This window comes from Cheilinus undulatus, linkage group 18 (genome assembly GCF_018320785.1).
Source record: "Cheilinus undulatus linkage group 18, ASM1832078v1, whole genome shotgun sequence".
Lineage (NCBI taxonomy): Eukaryota > Metazoa > Chordata > Actinopteri > Labriformes > Labridae > Cheilinus > Cheilinus undulatus.
Window position 1 is genome coordinate 12,170,470 of NC_054882.1, and position 17,647 is coordinate 12,188,116.

The following is a 17,647-nucleotide window of genomic DNA, read 5'->3' on the forward strand; positions in this document are numbered from 1 at the left end:
CGACCCCATGGCACAAAAAAAAAAAAAAAAAAAAAACAGGAGCAGACCCAAAGGAGACAAGGAACACCTCTGTGTCTTTTTTAGCGAGGTTCCCAAGGATGCTGGGAGAAATCAGGAGTGATTGACAGGCAGGAATTACACTGAGTCAATGAGGAAGTGGCTCTTTGTTCATCTGAAAGGGTACACTATGCCCCCCAACCTCAGTGACACCAATGTTGACATACTGACTTTAGTTTCAGAGCTGAAGCTTTAAGAAGACGGCCAGGCTAATTACAATGATTAGAAACTGGTTTAAACTTTACATGTGACTAAAAACCGCCAAAAGAAGCTGGCTTTATACTAATGTGATCATGCAATTGTGGTTAGATATGCAATAAAGCAGGAAGGATGCAGATAATGAGAGATTTAGTGGAGCACTTCTCTGGCCCGGCTCAATGGGCAGATGATGGGTGGATCCCAGAGAAATCCAACCTTTTGTCCACCTCCATAATCCATTTGTTACACTCAGACCAATTTGTCCTCATTAACCCTCGTAAGGGGACCGTGTCTGAGACAAAAGCTCCGGAGGAACAATGAGAAACACCCCCTCAACCCCGGCAGACCCCTCCTCATGTCCATCCACATCCCTGCAGCTCAAGTGCTCCCCTTCCCAGAGCATTGTGGCCCCTCGGTGCCCCAAATATTCAAGACGGGACGGAGCAGAGCAAGAGGAGTACACCTGAAAGACGAGGGTGAGAAAGAAAACCCTCATTTCCGTGGTAGGGATAAAAATCTTAAAAAAAAAAAAAGAATCACAATATAAGCGTCCTCTATTGTCCTACCCTCTCTCCATCAATCAACTTCAGAATAAATGGTGACGTGATGAACAATGGGCTCCCAAAAACAGGAGTTACAGCTCTTTTACCACCTGTTCAAACTTTATATAAAAGTAGAGAAAGTCTCCTCAGTATAAAGGCACACACGCAGTTAAAATGTGAAGCACCTCAAACCTCCAGCAGCTCAAAAAGACAGTCTGAGCTGGAGCTTTCATTCGTCAGCCCTGACCTGGTCAAGGTAGCCACTCCAAACACCTTTTGTGTTTGTTGTCAATCAGTTTAGAAGAGCTTAAAAAGGAGGCGTTATCATTGAGGAAGTCTCTCTAAAAGTTGGCAGCCTTGGTTTGCAGGTTTTATCTGAGCTCATTATCTGAAGTACCTTACCTAAATATGATTTTAGAGACAGTTCTCCAACTCTGTTTGACAGCTAGAGCTGGATAAGTGGACATATAGTGATGAAGAAATATTTCATAAATAATCCAAAACTGAGGTGAGAGAAAGACACGAGAGACGAGACGACTTAAGTTGAGCTGTTTACTTCGTCTCGGCCAAAGAGAAACAGTGACATCAACACAGTGAGAGGTTGAAGCCAGATTTCTAATGAAGCCCAAAGTAGTTCACCCTCTTATGCCTTTGGTAAACCTTAACCTTGATCATAACTCAATATATGATCCACAGACCCTGACGTACTGGAGCCATACTGTCTCTGTGTAAGGTTCACAGACACACAAACTGTGAGGAAACAATCCTTGACTATAGGAACAAACACCATTTTATCTGACCCAAGAATGTGAGTTTAGCCCAGGGGTGTCAAACTCAGGCCAGATTCTGAATTTGGGTGTAACCTGAGGGCCTAACAGGGTCAATAATTAGCCATAAAAGGTCAACCTTATTTTAGCCAGAAATGATATGAGGGTAAAAAACTTGACACTGATAATAAATGATTTTGCGATTAAAAAGTGAACATGAAAAGTTAAAAACTCAAAATCTGTCATAAAAAGTCAAACTTATGAGTTTTAAAGGTAAAAACATGACATTTAAGTCAAAATAATGTTTTTAAAAGTCAAAATATAAGATAGAATATTAAAACAATGAATATTAAAAGTCAAAAACTGAGATAAAATTCAAAATCATAATTTTTAACAGTCAAAATATGAGATAAACATCCGAATCATGAGTTTCAAAAGTCAAAATATGAAATAAAATTAAAAATCATGCATTTTAAAGATATAAAAATGAGTTAAAAATGTTAAAGTTAGGAGTTTTAAAAAGGTCAAAACGTGAGATAAAATTCCAAATCACGATTTTAAAAAGTAAAAAAAGAAATAAGATAAAATTAAAATCATGTGTTTTAAAGGTAAAAAAAGAGATAAAAGTTAGTTGAAAAAGTCAATATGTGAGATAAAAGTCAAAATCATGATTTTAAAAGGTCTAAATAGGATTTAAAATTTAAAATTATGAATCTAAAAGGTAAAAATCTGAGATAAAAAGTCAAAGTTATCAGATGTAAAGGTTAAAATATGAAATTAACAGTCAAAACCATGACTTTTAGTCATAACTGTGAGATGCAAAATTGAAAATATAGAGAAAACACAAAAATCTTCCCCAGGTTTTTGACTTTTCATCAAATTATTTTTACTGTTTACTTTTTCTAATTTTTATGACTCAACAAGGATGTTATAAATCATCAAGGTTAAGTTTACATTTTTATACTGGAGGAAATCTGCAGACCTCATACTTGGTGGGACAGTTCTAATAAATATATCATATGATCTGGTGGGCCAGGTATAACTGCACCACGGGCCGGATTTGGCCCCCAGACCTTGAGTTTGACACCTGTGGTTTAGACTATCAACCCAGGAGAAGAGGAGAGACGCCCAGAGTCTCCACTCCTGACTGTACATCCTGACCTGGGCCTTGAATTAGCTTAACAGAACATCTGTGGAGCATTAGAAATATAAGGAATATTGGAAATTTCCTTAACATATATGCAAACTACACTAGGGTGAGGATAGGAGAGCTGGCCTGCTGTTTATGAAACCTTAGAGGGTGGAGGGATGAAGGAATCATCAGTCTGATTCTATCCTTGTGGACAGGGGGGTTGTTGATCTTCTCATCTGATCATGACTTACTCAAACTTTAGCTGACATATTAAACATATTAAACCCTTTTTATTGCATTCAAAAATGTCATTTTGGATCTTTATACAGTCTAAAACTAAGGATAGTGGACTTACAGTTTGTACACTGGCCTGCTTTTATAGGTAAACTGAAGACTCAACGAAGAAAAAAGGAACTTGTTATAGATTGAAAAAGAAATAAGTGAACAGTAGAAAAAGGTGAATGTTTGATAACACAAGGTTCATGTGACTCTTGACATGTCTGCTGAGCTTTCTGTGAGTTTTTAAAGGTGAAATAAGACATTAAGGAGAAGTGGTGGACTTATTTAACATCACTGTGGCTGCAGGGAGACGCTGCAGTGGCTTAACCAAAGTTTGCTAAGAGAGACAATAGAACCTGCATTTAATCACAATTAAAACAAAATTAGTGCACTTATTGTGGATCGTAGGTCATCGCGATTAATGCTGTTAATCTTAACAGCCCTAGCACAGATCTTTAATTAACCAAATGGATAATCTGGATTTTATTTAGAGTTTGAATTTTGCATCCTTCTAACTCCATTAAATCCCTACCAAAAGGTGGTTAGGTCCATCCCATGTATGCAGGCGGCCTGGGTTAAGTCTGGCTTGTGGCTCTGCTTTCTCCTCTACTCTCTCATCCCTGTTTCTGACCATCCACTGCCCTCTTCTCTAAATAACTGCAGAAAATCCCGATGACATATCTTGAAAACTAAGACCGTGTTTTCGACATGATGAATGTTGTTGATTGGCTTCAGAATTCCTCTTCAGTGACCAAATGTTAGACAGAACTCAGACCTGATAAATCTACAGTCTATGACTGGACTAGACTAAACTGAGGTTATTATATCTCACTACAACAAAATAACTCAAGCTAAAAGTTAAAAACACTATGGTAAGTCTAGGTCTTTAGTTGTTTTTTTTCTTACATCAAATTTAAATAAATCAAATGAAAAGTCAACACTAACCGTTTAAACATATTTCTAAAAATTCTATTTAATCGGTTTAAGCCTGAACAATAACTCATATTAGAGAAAAAAACTCAAACTGACACTAAAACTTATAAAAAACATTGTTTATAAATAGAAACTTAACACCCAGCAAATATAATGTTTGTTTTTTGTTTGCATTGTGCACAAATGTACACATTACTGTGAAACTGTTCACTGATTACATTAATGCCAGAAATGTATATATAATTATGAATATTGTGTATGGTATAACTGCTGAAAACACAATAAAAATTTATAATACAGAATCTGGACCAGTAAAAATCACAGGGACAGTCGGCTGTTATAAAATAATAAATTCACTCAGAACAGAAAAAAGCGTCACCTGCTCTCTGTGTGAGAGTCTTTTCTAAACATGTCACAGTGTCAAATGCAGCGGCGTCCCATTTATTATGGCTTTGTTGGGTCTGTGATATGTGTTCCAAACAGAGCTGCCGTAATCAGGTCATTTATCATAATGGCAACCATTAGAGGTGATCATCGGCACACAGCAGTCAGACACACAGTCAGCTCAGCTTATACAGGGGCATACAGAGAGGCTGGATTTACACAGGATTAATCCACATCAGAAAACTGGTTCTGTTTATATTAGATTGGTGTTTAGATAGTTTTATCACCAATCAGAGCAGGAAGAAGATAAAGAGTCAGAGCGACAGATTCCAGTAGAAGCTCAAGCTCACAGTCCTGGAAAAACCAGACAACCCTATTTAAATGATTGTGCTGAGGCGGTAAAGAGTTATTTCAGTGTTGGTAAATTTATATAAGCTCCACCCACTGTCATTTTAAATCTGGGGGGCAGAATTTTCCCATCATTCCTTTGGGCAGAGTGCATATGCTTTCTGCTGTCTAGTGATCATTGCTGTGGTTCCTTTACTCGTGTTTCTGAAGGATTGTTGTTGTTTTTAATGTTTGACACATCCGCACCGTGAGTGAAGTTACCCACTGAGTTACTGCTGTCCCACCTGTGACATGATGCAGTCTACAGGAAAGGTCACAAAGCTGACTCAAATCAAAAGAAGTTTATAACTGCATCATTGCTTGCCAGAAATCTCCTGATTGTGCCACAGGTGTCTGATATGAAAGAGTGATTATTACTGATTACGAGATATCACAATGTTTAATAGTTAAAATCGTTAAAGCTTCAAATTCACACCTGGAGTGAAAGGAAACAAAATCTTTAGAATATTTGAACCTTACAGCATTAATATGAGGGCGCTTTAATAATTTTAAATGACCATGACAAGGATAAGGATGATCAATGATGTTGGATTCCTTAAACACAGCAGACCTTTGTTTATAAAATCACGTGTTAAAATGTATGGATTTAGTTGAACTCCGGAAATGAACCACTTCTAACCAACATGAAAAATCAACCTGAAGAAATTTCATAATCAAGCACTGAGGAGTCAGTGTGGAACCTTCTGGATTTATCAGGAGTGTACATCTGCAGCTCAGAGACCTCTCTGATACAGACCTCCAGAGGGCAACCTAGAAGCCACACCCCCTTGAGGTCATATATTCTACTTTCTAATTTCCAAAATAAAAGATTGCAACTGTTTGGAATTTAAGTTTATTTCTATAGCTACTTAACATATTGAATTAAGCCACATCTGGTTGCACTGGATGCTTATTTTGTAGTAAAGATGTGGTCTTATTGTAAACATAGGCTACTGCTTATTTTGTTGTGTATTCTAAATTTTCATTAATTCTTTTTTCTTCTTCTGTTATTGACGATTTTCACCCCAACTTTTTACACTAAATTCATACCCCATCCATGTTATGTAAATTTTAAAAAGAAATATCAGACAGTTCCTGTAGTTTTGGGTAAAAGAAGTGAGAATTATTGACCTTTTTTAGAGTGTATTATGGGTTTAGAAAGACTAGCACACTATGAGAATCACTGTATTTAAAATAAATTCTGCTGGTTGTAAAAGATGCTTTTAGAAGGAAGGACTACATCATTTTTGTTAAAATTATTTCTATATTTATTGTGTTACAGTTGCTTGAAAACAATGCATAACTGCTAAAATCTTGTTAGAGGAAGCGTACCGCTGGACCTCCTGATTCTAGGCAAAGCCCTGGATAACAAACCCTTCTGGCTCCGCCCCCTATCTCTGACACGGCCACTGCCGTCAGATTGGTTTAACTACAAAATGAAGAATTTCTCTGGCTTTGAAAGCTGAATTAAAACTTCAATAAGAAATGTATAGGGTAGAAGGAGTTATTTCTTTAATTAGCCTACCGTAGACAAGTAAACATTCATGTATCTTTAATAAATATGCAGATTCTGATTAAATGTGAGTCTGATAGAAGAAACAGAGCCTTTATTTACAGAGACAGTTCAGTCAATGATTAAAGGAAGTAAGTGTGTTCTGTCTGTAATGGAGATGTTAATGTGAAGTGTTTTATTATAGCAGTAAGGAAGATGAGAGCTGAACAAGTTAACAGACAATGAAGAGTTTATGGTCTTAGTTTGTCACATGGGACACTCGGATCCATATCCAGGTCCTAACTCAGATGCCCTCTTCATCAGAGCTGCTTTCACTGCACTTATCTTCTCCTCCAGCTCGGTCAGACTGCACGCCTGAGAGGAAAAAAATAGAATAACAATATAAACAGATCAGAGAGGAGGAATCCACAGTGAAGAACGAGTACTGAGAGGAAACTTGAGCACAGACCTGAGCTGGAGCCGTCTTCAGTCTCTTATGAAGGTGACTCTAGAATTAAAATAGAACAAACATGAGAGCTTTATTTCTATAATCAAGCCTCTGGAGGAGATTCTAAACAAACTTTTACATCTTCTTCACATCCAGGTGACAGAAAACAGGAGGGAACTTTTCAAAGACTGCTGAGGATTATAATGAGCATTTTCACTAACCTTTAATTTGAAGGGGATTTTTGGATGTTTTGACACTTTTATGGACTGTCTGAGAGTACAGGACACTAAAGTCAGCTGATGTACTCGTACAAACCTGTCTCTAACCCTCGCCTTCCACTATAACTCTAAAATAGTTAGAGTTCCTGCATAAAAAGTCAGGCAGTTTGGTTTTGCTGTTCAGTATTAAAATGTTCCTGGAACGGTGGGCCAACTGTGCACAGCTCTTCAGCAAACACCAAACTACAGTATTTTCAGAAATTGCCATAGAGGGGGAAAAAAGTGGTACTCGGAATATAAAAGACCCCATCAGTTTATTCAAAGACACTCGACATCTGTAGCTCTGCTCAAACAAACATGCAGTGAGTCAAAGGCAGATGGAGAGCAGCGTACTCACAGAAGCAGCATGCTGAGCGTGAAGAGACATGCAGCATCTTAAGAACACTCTCAGATAACTAAACACGTCGGACACACTCCTCCATCAGGGGAAATTAGAGTCTGTGAGCCTCCGCTGGAATATGACGTTCAATAAAGTACCTGCTGCCATCTTTGAGACCACGCTGCTATAAAAAGCTCTGAGTAGTGAAAAGGAGAGAGAGCTTTCTGCACTGACCCCAAAGTTAGAGAATCTCAGCAAACATTTCTGATTCACTAAAGTGGAAATGGAGGAGGGAGAGGTGTTGAAGTATTTGAATCACATCAGGAGAATCTCATTAGCATCGATCTCCCTAAGATCCCAGTTAAACAGGATCAGTAGATAATAATCAGGATCACAATCAATACACTAACTAATGGAGAAGAGCTTCTCCCATAGAAACCCTGTCAAGGGAAACCTGAGGATCTGAAATACTTGATGGTTTCGACAAAACCCAGGCAAAGATAAAAACTCTTCGACAAAATTAATGCCATCTCTTTTTTACCACAGATATTCATCTACAGCCTTTAGGTGAGCTTCTATAGGAGAAACTAGATAAATGTTCATCAGGAGATCTTAGATGGCTGTCTACCTGTTTTACAGATAAAAGAGAAGTTAGAAAAGCTCAGTACCAGGCAGACATTTCTTCTTATGTAGAAGTCCAGAGAAATGGTTTGGCAGGTGATGGAGTATCTATTTAACAAAGACCTTTGCTCTGTTTTCTACAGCTCTGTGTCATCGTTCTTCTGCTAATATAATTCACCATACTGAATAAAAGAACTCTCATAGTTCTTATAAAGAAAGCACCTCCATGACTCTTCCTTTACCTTCTAAGCTCTCCTGCACAATGCACATATTTTTGGCATATTTAACTGTCTTTAAATAATCTGGAGAAAAATAAACTTAACCAGGTATTTTTTTCAGATGATTTAACATTTCATCACTGACCACAGAGGCTGATGACCAAACAGGAAATGCCACTTCCAAAAGCAAGGAAGAAGAAAAGTGAAATCTGTGTTTAAGAACTACTGCAATGCTCTTTAATCTGAGGTAAAGAGTGACGTGACAGCACCAACAGTATCTCGTAGGAACAGCACAGATTAGCACTATTTGATTTACATCATGACTATAGAGTAGTATGCAGGCTGTATTAGGAATACTGACATATAACTAAAACACTGAGTGATGATATTTAGCTCAGGGATGTGGACATTAACCTGCAAAGAGGACTGATAGCTGGTGGTGCTTGAAATGCTAATGTTATGTTGTTGAACACAGTGTATGAAATGACCTATCTGGCTGTTCTCTTGACTTTAGACTAAAGAAACCTTTTAGTTGGACAGTAGGGTTGGGTTTTTCTGACAGCAGTGCTAAATCCATACCTTTTATACACTGCCAGCGCCTAAAAGGTGCTAAATTGATACTTTTTATATGGTGCCAGTGCCTAAACATGCTTAATCGACACTTTTTATACAGTGCTGGTGCCTAAATGGTGCTAAATCAATACTTTTTATACACTGCCTATTCAGTGCTATATCGCTACTTTTTATACACTGCCTAAACAAAGCTAAATTGCTACTTTTTATACAGTACAGTTGCTAAATGGTGCTTAATCCGTACTTTTTATAAGGTGACTAAATCGTGCTATAACGCTACTTTTATACAGTGCCGGTGCCTAAAAATGCCAAATTGATACTTTTATATTGTGCCGGTACCAAAACTGTGCTTAATCAATCATTTTTTGAAAGATTTATTTTGGGCTTGTTTTGCCTTTATTTGATAGAGGAGGACAGTGGATAGAGTCGGGAACAGGAACTTGAGAGTGGGGATAGACATGCGGGAAAGGGCCACAGGCTGGATTCGAATCCGGGCTGCCTGCATACATGGGGGTGCCTTAATCCGCTAGGACATCTGCGCTTCATTGATACTTTTTATAAGGTACCAAAACAAGTGTGCTGAAAGTCAGGGGGAGAATAAAAGCTGTCTGGGTACCGTTAATACTTTACAGAATTACTTTAGAAGATACCAGCCAAGATGGGGTAAGAAAAGGAAACCAGTCTAACTTAACACATAAATCACACATTATAGAATCTATTTCTTGCCTTTCATTGGGGTGGTAAGGTATCAAAAAGAAGTATCAATACCTGGGGTGTGGTTTGGTCAGGTAGGTATCTGATGTGTCGGTACCAACAGTACTAGTGTTGAACTTATGTAGCCAAAATCATACCACAATTCAAATCAGGGGGCCCCTGTAATTTCACCCACTACTACTCTGTATCTGTTTTCTAAGGTTTTTGAAAAAGCAGTGTATTCAAGGATTCAAAAACATTTGGATGACTCTAATATACTTTATAGTCATCAATGTTGTTTTAAGAAACAGACATCACAGAAATGTCCTTTTCCAGCTTGTTCATAAAATCTCCTCAGATTTGGACAATAAAAAAAACTCTCCTGGTATATTTTTAGACATCTCAGAGGCTTTGAACACAGTCAGTTATAATATCCTTCATACCAGTACAGACATGTCATACTGACAGCTTAACATAGGGCCATCACTGGTGACTATGTACTGGGAGGAGGACAGTAGTCTGAGCTGATGTTTAACTCCAGCTCTTCTTTACTGTGTGCTGGTCGTCTGTATCAGCTGATATTTAAACCCATCCCTGCTGAATAGACTAATAAACTAAACCAACACAACCTTACCCACTGTCATACAAACATAACCCATCAAACCTTATGGGTCCATCTTTTAAATGTTAGAGGTTCAAACATCCCTCATATTAAAGGATCAATTCCAGTTTAGATTCCAGTAGAAGTGAATAAAATGACTACAGTACCTCTACTTAGATCATAATACCTGATCTGTGTTAGATAAATTAGAGAGATGATTTAAAACAGCTCACTACTAAAAATCACATCCATTACTGTATGACCCCAGCATGAATCCTGACTAATGATTATTAAGTACCCTTCACGTCTCTACTTCACAGTCATGAGCCTCACCGTGGACTGAAAGTACTCTGGTGAGAGTCCCTCCAGCTCCAGGATCCGATCCTCCAGCTTCTTTAGTCTGTGGTACACACTGAGTGGAACAGGGCCGGCTAAAGGAATAAAAACAGTAGTTAAAGGCTCAGATTAGTGATCATTTAGAATTCAAACATGAAGCTACTGTAGGTTCAGGCTGTTTAAGTGTTTCAGAGAGGCAGGGTCATAATGAAAGGTTGCTAAGTGAATGTCACACAGGTAAAACTCTGAATTTACTTATTTTCCCTGAGCTGATTTATTCTCTTCTCCTGTCAGGAGAATCACTGTCATACTAATCTAGTTTTAAAAAAGAACCCTCTGAGACATTCATCATTAAAACAGTGAGAGTAAATCGGATTTTCTCTGACCTGTCGGCAGTTTCAGGTGAGTCTCGATGTTGTGCAGTCGTTCTTCTATGGCTGCATTCCCACAGTCTCTCACCACAGACCCCCTCTGCAGCTCTCCGGGCTCTCCTTGGCCTCCCCGAGTCTGTGGCCCATACGTGTTCACCACCCGCGTTACTAACGGTCAAAGAAACACAGAAACAGGAGCAGATCCTACATCAGAACACTGAACTGAATGATAGAGGGATAGAACCCTGTACTTAGATAATATTTTTTTTAGAGTTCAGATCAGACACTGATGTCTCTTCACAGATTAAACAGTATTTATTTTTATTATTAGAGACACATAAACTCTGACTGGTTCTTGTGATACCTGAATATTAATACCTCTTACATACAGAAACATAAATAGAGGTTCTCGTCCCTAATACTGGCTCATTTGCAGACTGCAGACTAACTCCTGCACTGAAGCATTTACTGTGCATCAACTACATAACTCTTGACTTTAGTTTCTTGAGTGAATAACTTTTTTAAAGACACCACTTTCTAACTGTCCAAAGGTTTTTTCTTAAATCTTTTCAGCTTCTTGTTTTCCTGTTTACAAGCCCCTCTGTCCGGGTTTCTGAGGTCTGTGGTAGACAGATATGCTTGATAATAGAGAAATGATTTATCTAGCTTACAGAAAAATGTGTCATACCTGGGTACAGGGTCAGCCCCGCCTCCTCACTAAGATAAAAGCTTCTATCCTTTCTAGAGTTGATCTCAGAGCATTCCTAAAACTAAGCTGGACTCTCTGCTGAGAGTTTGGAGCTCAAAGAGGATTCAACAATCCTCAAGATTTAGATAAAGGATGACGATGATGCTTCTCTGAAAGCCCTGGCCTTCTGATGAAGACACAAGTGATTAGTCCCCTGATGCTTCTATTCTAACAGAAGAGATCATCCTCTCTCTAATAGGGAAGGATCCTGGTCTTTAACAGAGGACAAACAAATGTCTCCTAAATGAAAACACCCTCGTTCTGATGGAGGTCGACCTCCCTGCTCTTACACTGAGAATTCACTTTCCTGTTCTGTAAATGGAGCGCGATATGAAGACTGCCATGCAGATGAAGCAGGTTCTCTCAAAGAGGACTACTGCTAGCTTCTGCTGCCGATTCCTCATATATTCCCATTTCTTGTTAACATTTTTCTTGTAAACTCTGATAAAACATGTCCAGTACTTTCTTTTGCTTTGTTCACTTAAACTGTGTTAAATATCTTAAATTAAAAGTGACTGACTGTAAAAACAGAACCATAACCCTACTCACTCACTATGAAATGAAATAAAATGAAAACTTTTTACTACCTATAATAAGGTTTCAGTCTTTATTTATTTATTCAAGCATTCATTTATTATGCTCCAACTTATTTGAATATACAGACCTGGACTGAGCTCATATCAGTGCCCACTGTGGTCTTTAAAAGACAGAAATAACTGGATTTTTATTTAATTTTTCACAAATATAGACATAAATTTCCCCACTTCCTAAGGTAATACTCTGCTATAATATCTCACCATTTTCAGCGTGAAACAGAATCAGAGTGTGAGCTTTCTCTGAACACATGTGAAAGAATCTGGTCAGCCAGCAAGGACAAGAACATCTGATTCAAAAACGTGTATTTACAGTTGCTTGTAATAGACACTATAACTGAATATTGGCATGTAGAGGAGTTTTTTTTTTCTAAGTTAAATTTTTAAAATATTTCCTATTATGTACTTATTCTTTGTCCTAACTGTATGTTCTTTTAACTCTTTTGCTGCTGTAAATTTGCAATTTCCCTTTGTGGAACTAATAAAGGAATATCTTATCTTATCTTATCTTAAGGCTTGATGGCGTCAGATCTTTGAACCTGAGACTGATTAAAATTATTTTATGTTTATGGATAAATATTCAGGGCTTTATTACAGCTCTGCCCTGTGAGTAAAAAACTTAAATTTTAGTAACTAAAAAAATAAAGTTCTTTTCATTACTCAAATAAAGTCTGGCATTCACTTGAATAAACATCGAGGAGGAATCTGTTCATGTACGCATCCTGTTATACATTTCCAATAAAATTCAAAATGTTTTTATTTACCTGAGGGTAAAAGAAAAGAAAAAAAATCTGAAAGTGAATGTGATATCAGTGGCAGATTTTTATTTTCTTACCTTTCACGTGACTTTTAAAACCAGGATAAGGAGTGAAAACTGCATCAGTTCTGGCACAGCTGTTTTCTACAAAGAAAAAATAAATGAATAAATATATCTAAGTAAAATACAGTATATCAGTCTAATATGACTGTTAGTGTCCAGAAGGTTTAAAAGGCTGTGCAATAAATATTTATATGTATAATCTGTACATATTTGTGTATAGATGTACATATAAATCTCTCCACTATCCAATCCATAATATATCCAACATGTATATAAGAGCTGTAAATAATAATTATACATTTTTTTCATTTGTATGTTACATTTTTATATTTCCTATTTTGTATTTATTTCTTGTACTAACTGAATGTTCTTTTTACTTTCTTGTGTGCTTTTTTGACACCACTCTTGCTGCTGTAAATTTAGAATTTCTCCTTATGGGACTAATAAAGGAATATCTTATCTTATATCGCTCTAATATAACTATGACCATTAGTGTCCTGATGGTTCAAACAGACTGTGATTTTAAAAATGGCCCTCTGTCTGCTGTTTTTCTGGACAAAGCTGGTTGTGTTTTGAGGCCGAGTGTGTAAGCTACTTCAGCTCCACTCTTGGAGCAGTTCAGCCTGACCTCTCGCCTGTGGAAATCAGCTCTCTCCCAAACATTGGCAATCTGTGTGCAGGCTCCCTCTCCACCCTGCCCCCAACCTCTCTCCCATTCTCACCCTGATTGCAGTCGATCACGTTGCAAAACTCGCGTACATTGTTTTCATTGATCTCCATCTGCTTGCGTTCCATAAATGCAGATATTCTTCGCTCAATCTGGGGTTAAAATGGAAAGAGAGCAGAGATAATAAGATACAATGGATAGATGAGTTATTGATGGGTGTCAAGAATGCAATGAGGATGATCTTTACTGCAGAAGGATAATGATCTGGGGCAAACAGGCTGCTGCAATTTACATGCAATGAGAGCTGCAGGAAGAAATGATTCCAGGTATCCCAAAAACAGTTGAATTGCTTGTCATCATCACATGATGGAATATGAATACTGTTTGCTTGGCTACCAAAATAAATGCACAACAGAATGGGGTCTCTTGTCCTTCATCCACATGCAATCTCAGAGTAATGAGCATCCACTTCATAAACCATCAAGGACCTGGCCCTCTCTCAAAGCCCTCCAGCAATGTGGTCTGTTCTACCCGGCCACAGCACTAAAGAACCCCTCATTCTACACTGAACTCAGCTTATCAGATCCCCATCAAGCATTTGCTTCACTGCAGCACGCCATGTGCACATCCTTGGGAGCAATTACTTATGATTATTCATTTGCTTGACAGAGAGTTAAGAGGGCTCCAAAAATGTCACCGCCAGAACAGCTGACAGATCTGCTGACTGAGACCAACCTCTGACTTCCTGGCTCGGATCTGAACCATGACATCATCGGGCGCCGTCTTGCTTTTGGCTGCGTCTGAACCAGGGGGGTGCTGCTCCGACGGTGCTGACGTCCGCTCTGTTAGTGACGAGGAGGAGACAGCAGCGTCTGATGCATTGTGTTTAACAGATGATGCATCAGCATCCACAAGCTTCTTCAAGCTTTCTGAAACAGCCTGTAAAATGAAGAGGGTGGGGGTGGGGGGTGGGGGCATGAAATAAAACCCTCCAGAGTATGAACTGAAAATCTGACATCACATTTAATACTTTTAAGACATTTTCAAGACTCTCCATAATATCCAGTTGCATTGGTGACACATTTCTGTGCAAGTTTATGGAGATAAAAATCTGACAAAATAGTCAAAAAATGAAGATAAACTACAAACAAAGCTTTCTTTGAGATGCTAACAGTGCGAACATGAACAGACTCTATGTTAATATTAAACTAGACTGAAGCTTCCTATAGAATGTTAATAAGTGTCAGCCTTAGCTCCAACACCGTCTCCTTCGACCACTCCTCAGAAAACTTACATTTACCTATCACTGACATGCACACACCCCTAAATCACAGAGTTAACTCTCTACCTTTAGACACTGCAGAGCTTTAAGGATGCATGTCTCTCCCCTGCTCTCATCCCTGTTTCCAACTCCATCAACTTTCCCCCTCTATCAAATGAAGGCACAAAAATGCCCAAAATAAACCTTAAAAAAAGAAAAAAAAAAAAAAAAGAAAAAGAAAAAGAAAACCGCGACAAAATTTGAGACCTTATGGTCTGACATTCAACACTTTTTAAAAACCTTAATTTCTGCTTAATTATCATTTTTAATACTCTTTAAGACCCTGCACCCACTAACAGGAGAAACACGTGTGCTATCTCAAATGTATTATTCATATGTTAACCCCTTCACAATAGAAGCATTAAAAAAAGTGGACAAAATAGACAAAAAATAAGAACACCTGCCATATAAAGCCACTTCACCTGTAATTTAGTAATATGCTCCTGTAAACAGGTGTAGACATGAAGATCTGGAGATGATGGCAGATCCACAGCATCCACGTTCACTTCAATCCTCAAAACAGCATCTCCTAATTTCAGCTTCATCAAGAAAACAAACAAGAACATGACATGGATGTCAGTCTGAGTTTAACATGACCCACCATGGTCTGAAGAAAATGTTAACTTTTATAAGTATGTAATATAGTTGACTGTTTTTCTTTAACTAAAATAAATAATAAACAACACGTGAGCCTATTTCATTGGTTTCCAAAGCCTTTGTGATGATGATATTGCCACTGAGTAGAGCTGAATGATTTGGGAAAATTATCTAGACCACAAATACAAGCAATAAATCATTCTACATTATAACCAACACAACAGATTCAACTATGGCTTCTTAAAATAAATATCTAACTGTGATTATTTTGACTCATATTGTAAACTCAGAATTTCAGAAAAGAGAGAAATTTTAAAGCTATGACTGGGCTCTACATCTACTCTGAAGGATACAAGGTCATGTTGCAGCTCCTTCAACAAAACATAGTCAGCCCTATTACCATGAAAATACAGATACAGAGCGAATAAAGTTACTGAAGTATACTTGTGTGAATTATCTTGAGTTAGTTTCTTCATTTTGTCCTCTTCAGTAAAAGGTGGAGGAATAACACCAGCCCATTTGAGTTGTAAGAGATGATGTTTACATATTTAATCTCAAAATGGTTCTCATAATCAGGATCCACATCTCGTTATAATTCAATGACCTGTTTAGACAGAACAACATTTCATGCAAAGTATAATGGGAGCAAGGAATGAGGTGTATACTAAAATGAGGGAAGTGGGATGTTTTGTAAACTATTCTAAATAAATGATACTTGAATGACTGTATGATGTGTATACAGCAGAACATATGTGCTGCAGAAAAAGTTTTAAACTAGTATTTTGTCTCACATTTTAGAAATATTGCTCCTTCTGCAAATTCAAAAATTGCAGCCGGCCATACTGCAATTTTATGTATTTTGGATTAATTGCCCAGCCCTATCACTGAGGATATATCTCCGTAAAGACTGTAAACAAACAAACAAACATGGGAGGCACCTAATGCATTTCTACAACTTGGACGTACAGGGTAAACTTTACTCCATTCCAGACCCATAAGTCCATATCATATACATAGAAGAGAAAAAAAAAATACAAAACAACACAAGGATAAAATCCAAATTCACACATCACACAGAGAGACATTTGTACCAGCCTCTCCAGTAACAGGATGAGAACCATGTGTCACTGTTTGGGGCTGAGTAACCGACATTATCATTTTATTATCTGATTAATGGAATCATAAACTTATACATAAAATCTCTCTGTACAGTGTGAAATGTGGAGATATTACTGGTAACATACATGTGAATGATAATAAAGGGGCGTTAGCGTGTTAAGTATTAACAGTAAACTGATGTAAACTCAGTAGATCTGCTGGGATCAGACTCAAAAAAAGAGGTTTGACCGTTTAAACATTTACATTTGGACTTCTACAACTGTTAGAACTAGATAGAGTAATTTGACAAAAAGTACGGTGACGTTAACTTTGCTTTAACCCAGTTTAGAGTCCAATAATGTCTAAAAATACAGAAACAATGAATGAAGTTTATTTACATCGGAGGAGAAATGCTACACCGGGATGCTAAAAACATTAGCCTGATGCTAACTACCGACACGGACTCCGAGGAGCGTCGCGCGGACTAAACAGATCTAAATAAAGGATGTGAATGAAAGGATGTGAATAATGCCGACCAACCTCTCTCCCGAAGTCTGCTAAGAGCTTCAGAACAGCACAGACGGTCTCTCTGTAGCTGGACATGTTAAACGATTCAACAGCAGGAGGATTTCCACTCAGCCTCATTGTCTCCGCCATTGCAGTACAAAATAACGCCCCCTGATTGGTCAAAATGAGACCGCGTGCGAGAAGGAGACGTAAGCGAGGCTGCGCATGCGTGTAATCATAACCGTTACGCTGACTCGTTGATGGTAAAACGGACAACTTCAGATTTGAACACAAATTCAAACTTTTTAACACGAAGTAAAAAAGGAATCTGATCTTCTTATTTGCTCCATTTGACTCAGTGTACAATTATTTATTCAAACGATTCAATTTTTACCATTATACGTTTTCTAGCGGCATAGTTTTTTTGTTCAGTCTTTTAACTGTTTTCTGTTAATATTATTTCTATCATGGCCTATTTGCTCTCATTGTGTAAAGTTCTTTAGATCGTTGTTGTATTTTGTATAGTAATGAAATCTTACCCAAGACCTTAGTTCTCTAATTTTCTTTTCACCGTATTAATACACGATCTATAATTACAATCAACAATCTTATATCCTAAATGTCTTTAGGATTATAAGAAACAATAAATTAATTTATTTAAAAATCT

At 37.7% G+C, this 17,647-nt stretch overlaps 1 protein-coding gene across 1 annotated transcript; it reads right to left on the reverse strand.

Moving 5' to 3' along the window:
• Nucleotides 1-6,271: 6,271 nt before the first annotated feature.
• LOC121526341 (MAP3K12 binding inhibitory protein 1) lies at nt 6,272-17,140 on the reverse strand. Its single transcript, XM_041812895.1, has 9 exons — nt 17,014-17,140; nt 15,201-15,317; nt 14,193-14,396; nt 13,513-13,609; nt 12,806-12,871; nt 10,645-10,797; nt 10,256-10,353; nt 6,641-6,679; nt 6,272-6,546 (listed from the first exon to the last, which is right to left on the reverse strand). The coding sequence occupies exons 1-9, from the start codon at nt 17,128-17,130 to the stop codon at nt 6,439-6,441; spliced, it is 999 nt and encodes a 332-aa protein (XP_041668829.1). The 5' UTR covers nt 17,131-17,140; the 3' UTR covers nt 6,272-6,438.
• Nucleotides 17,141-17,647: the final 507 nt, after the last annotated feature.

Excerpts from the sequence above, each read along its gene's own strand:
- LOC121526341 (XM_041812895.1), bottom strand. The coding sequence starts at position 17,130 with ATGGCGGAGACAATGAGGCTGAGTGGAAATCCTCCTGCTGTTGAATCG. Across the intron at positions 13,610-14,192 it reads TCCGAGCCAGGAAGTCAGAG|ATTGAGCGAAGAATATCTGC; the intron begins GTTGGTCTCAGT and ends TTTTAACCCCAG. Across the intron at positions 10,354-10,644 it reads TCACCTGAAACTGCCGACAG|CCGGCCCTGTTCCACTCAGT; the intron begins GTCAGAGAAAAT and ends TTATTCCTTTAG.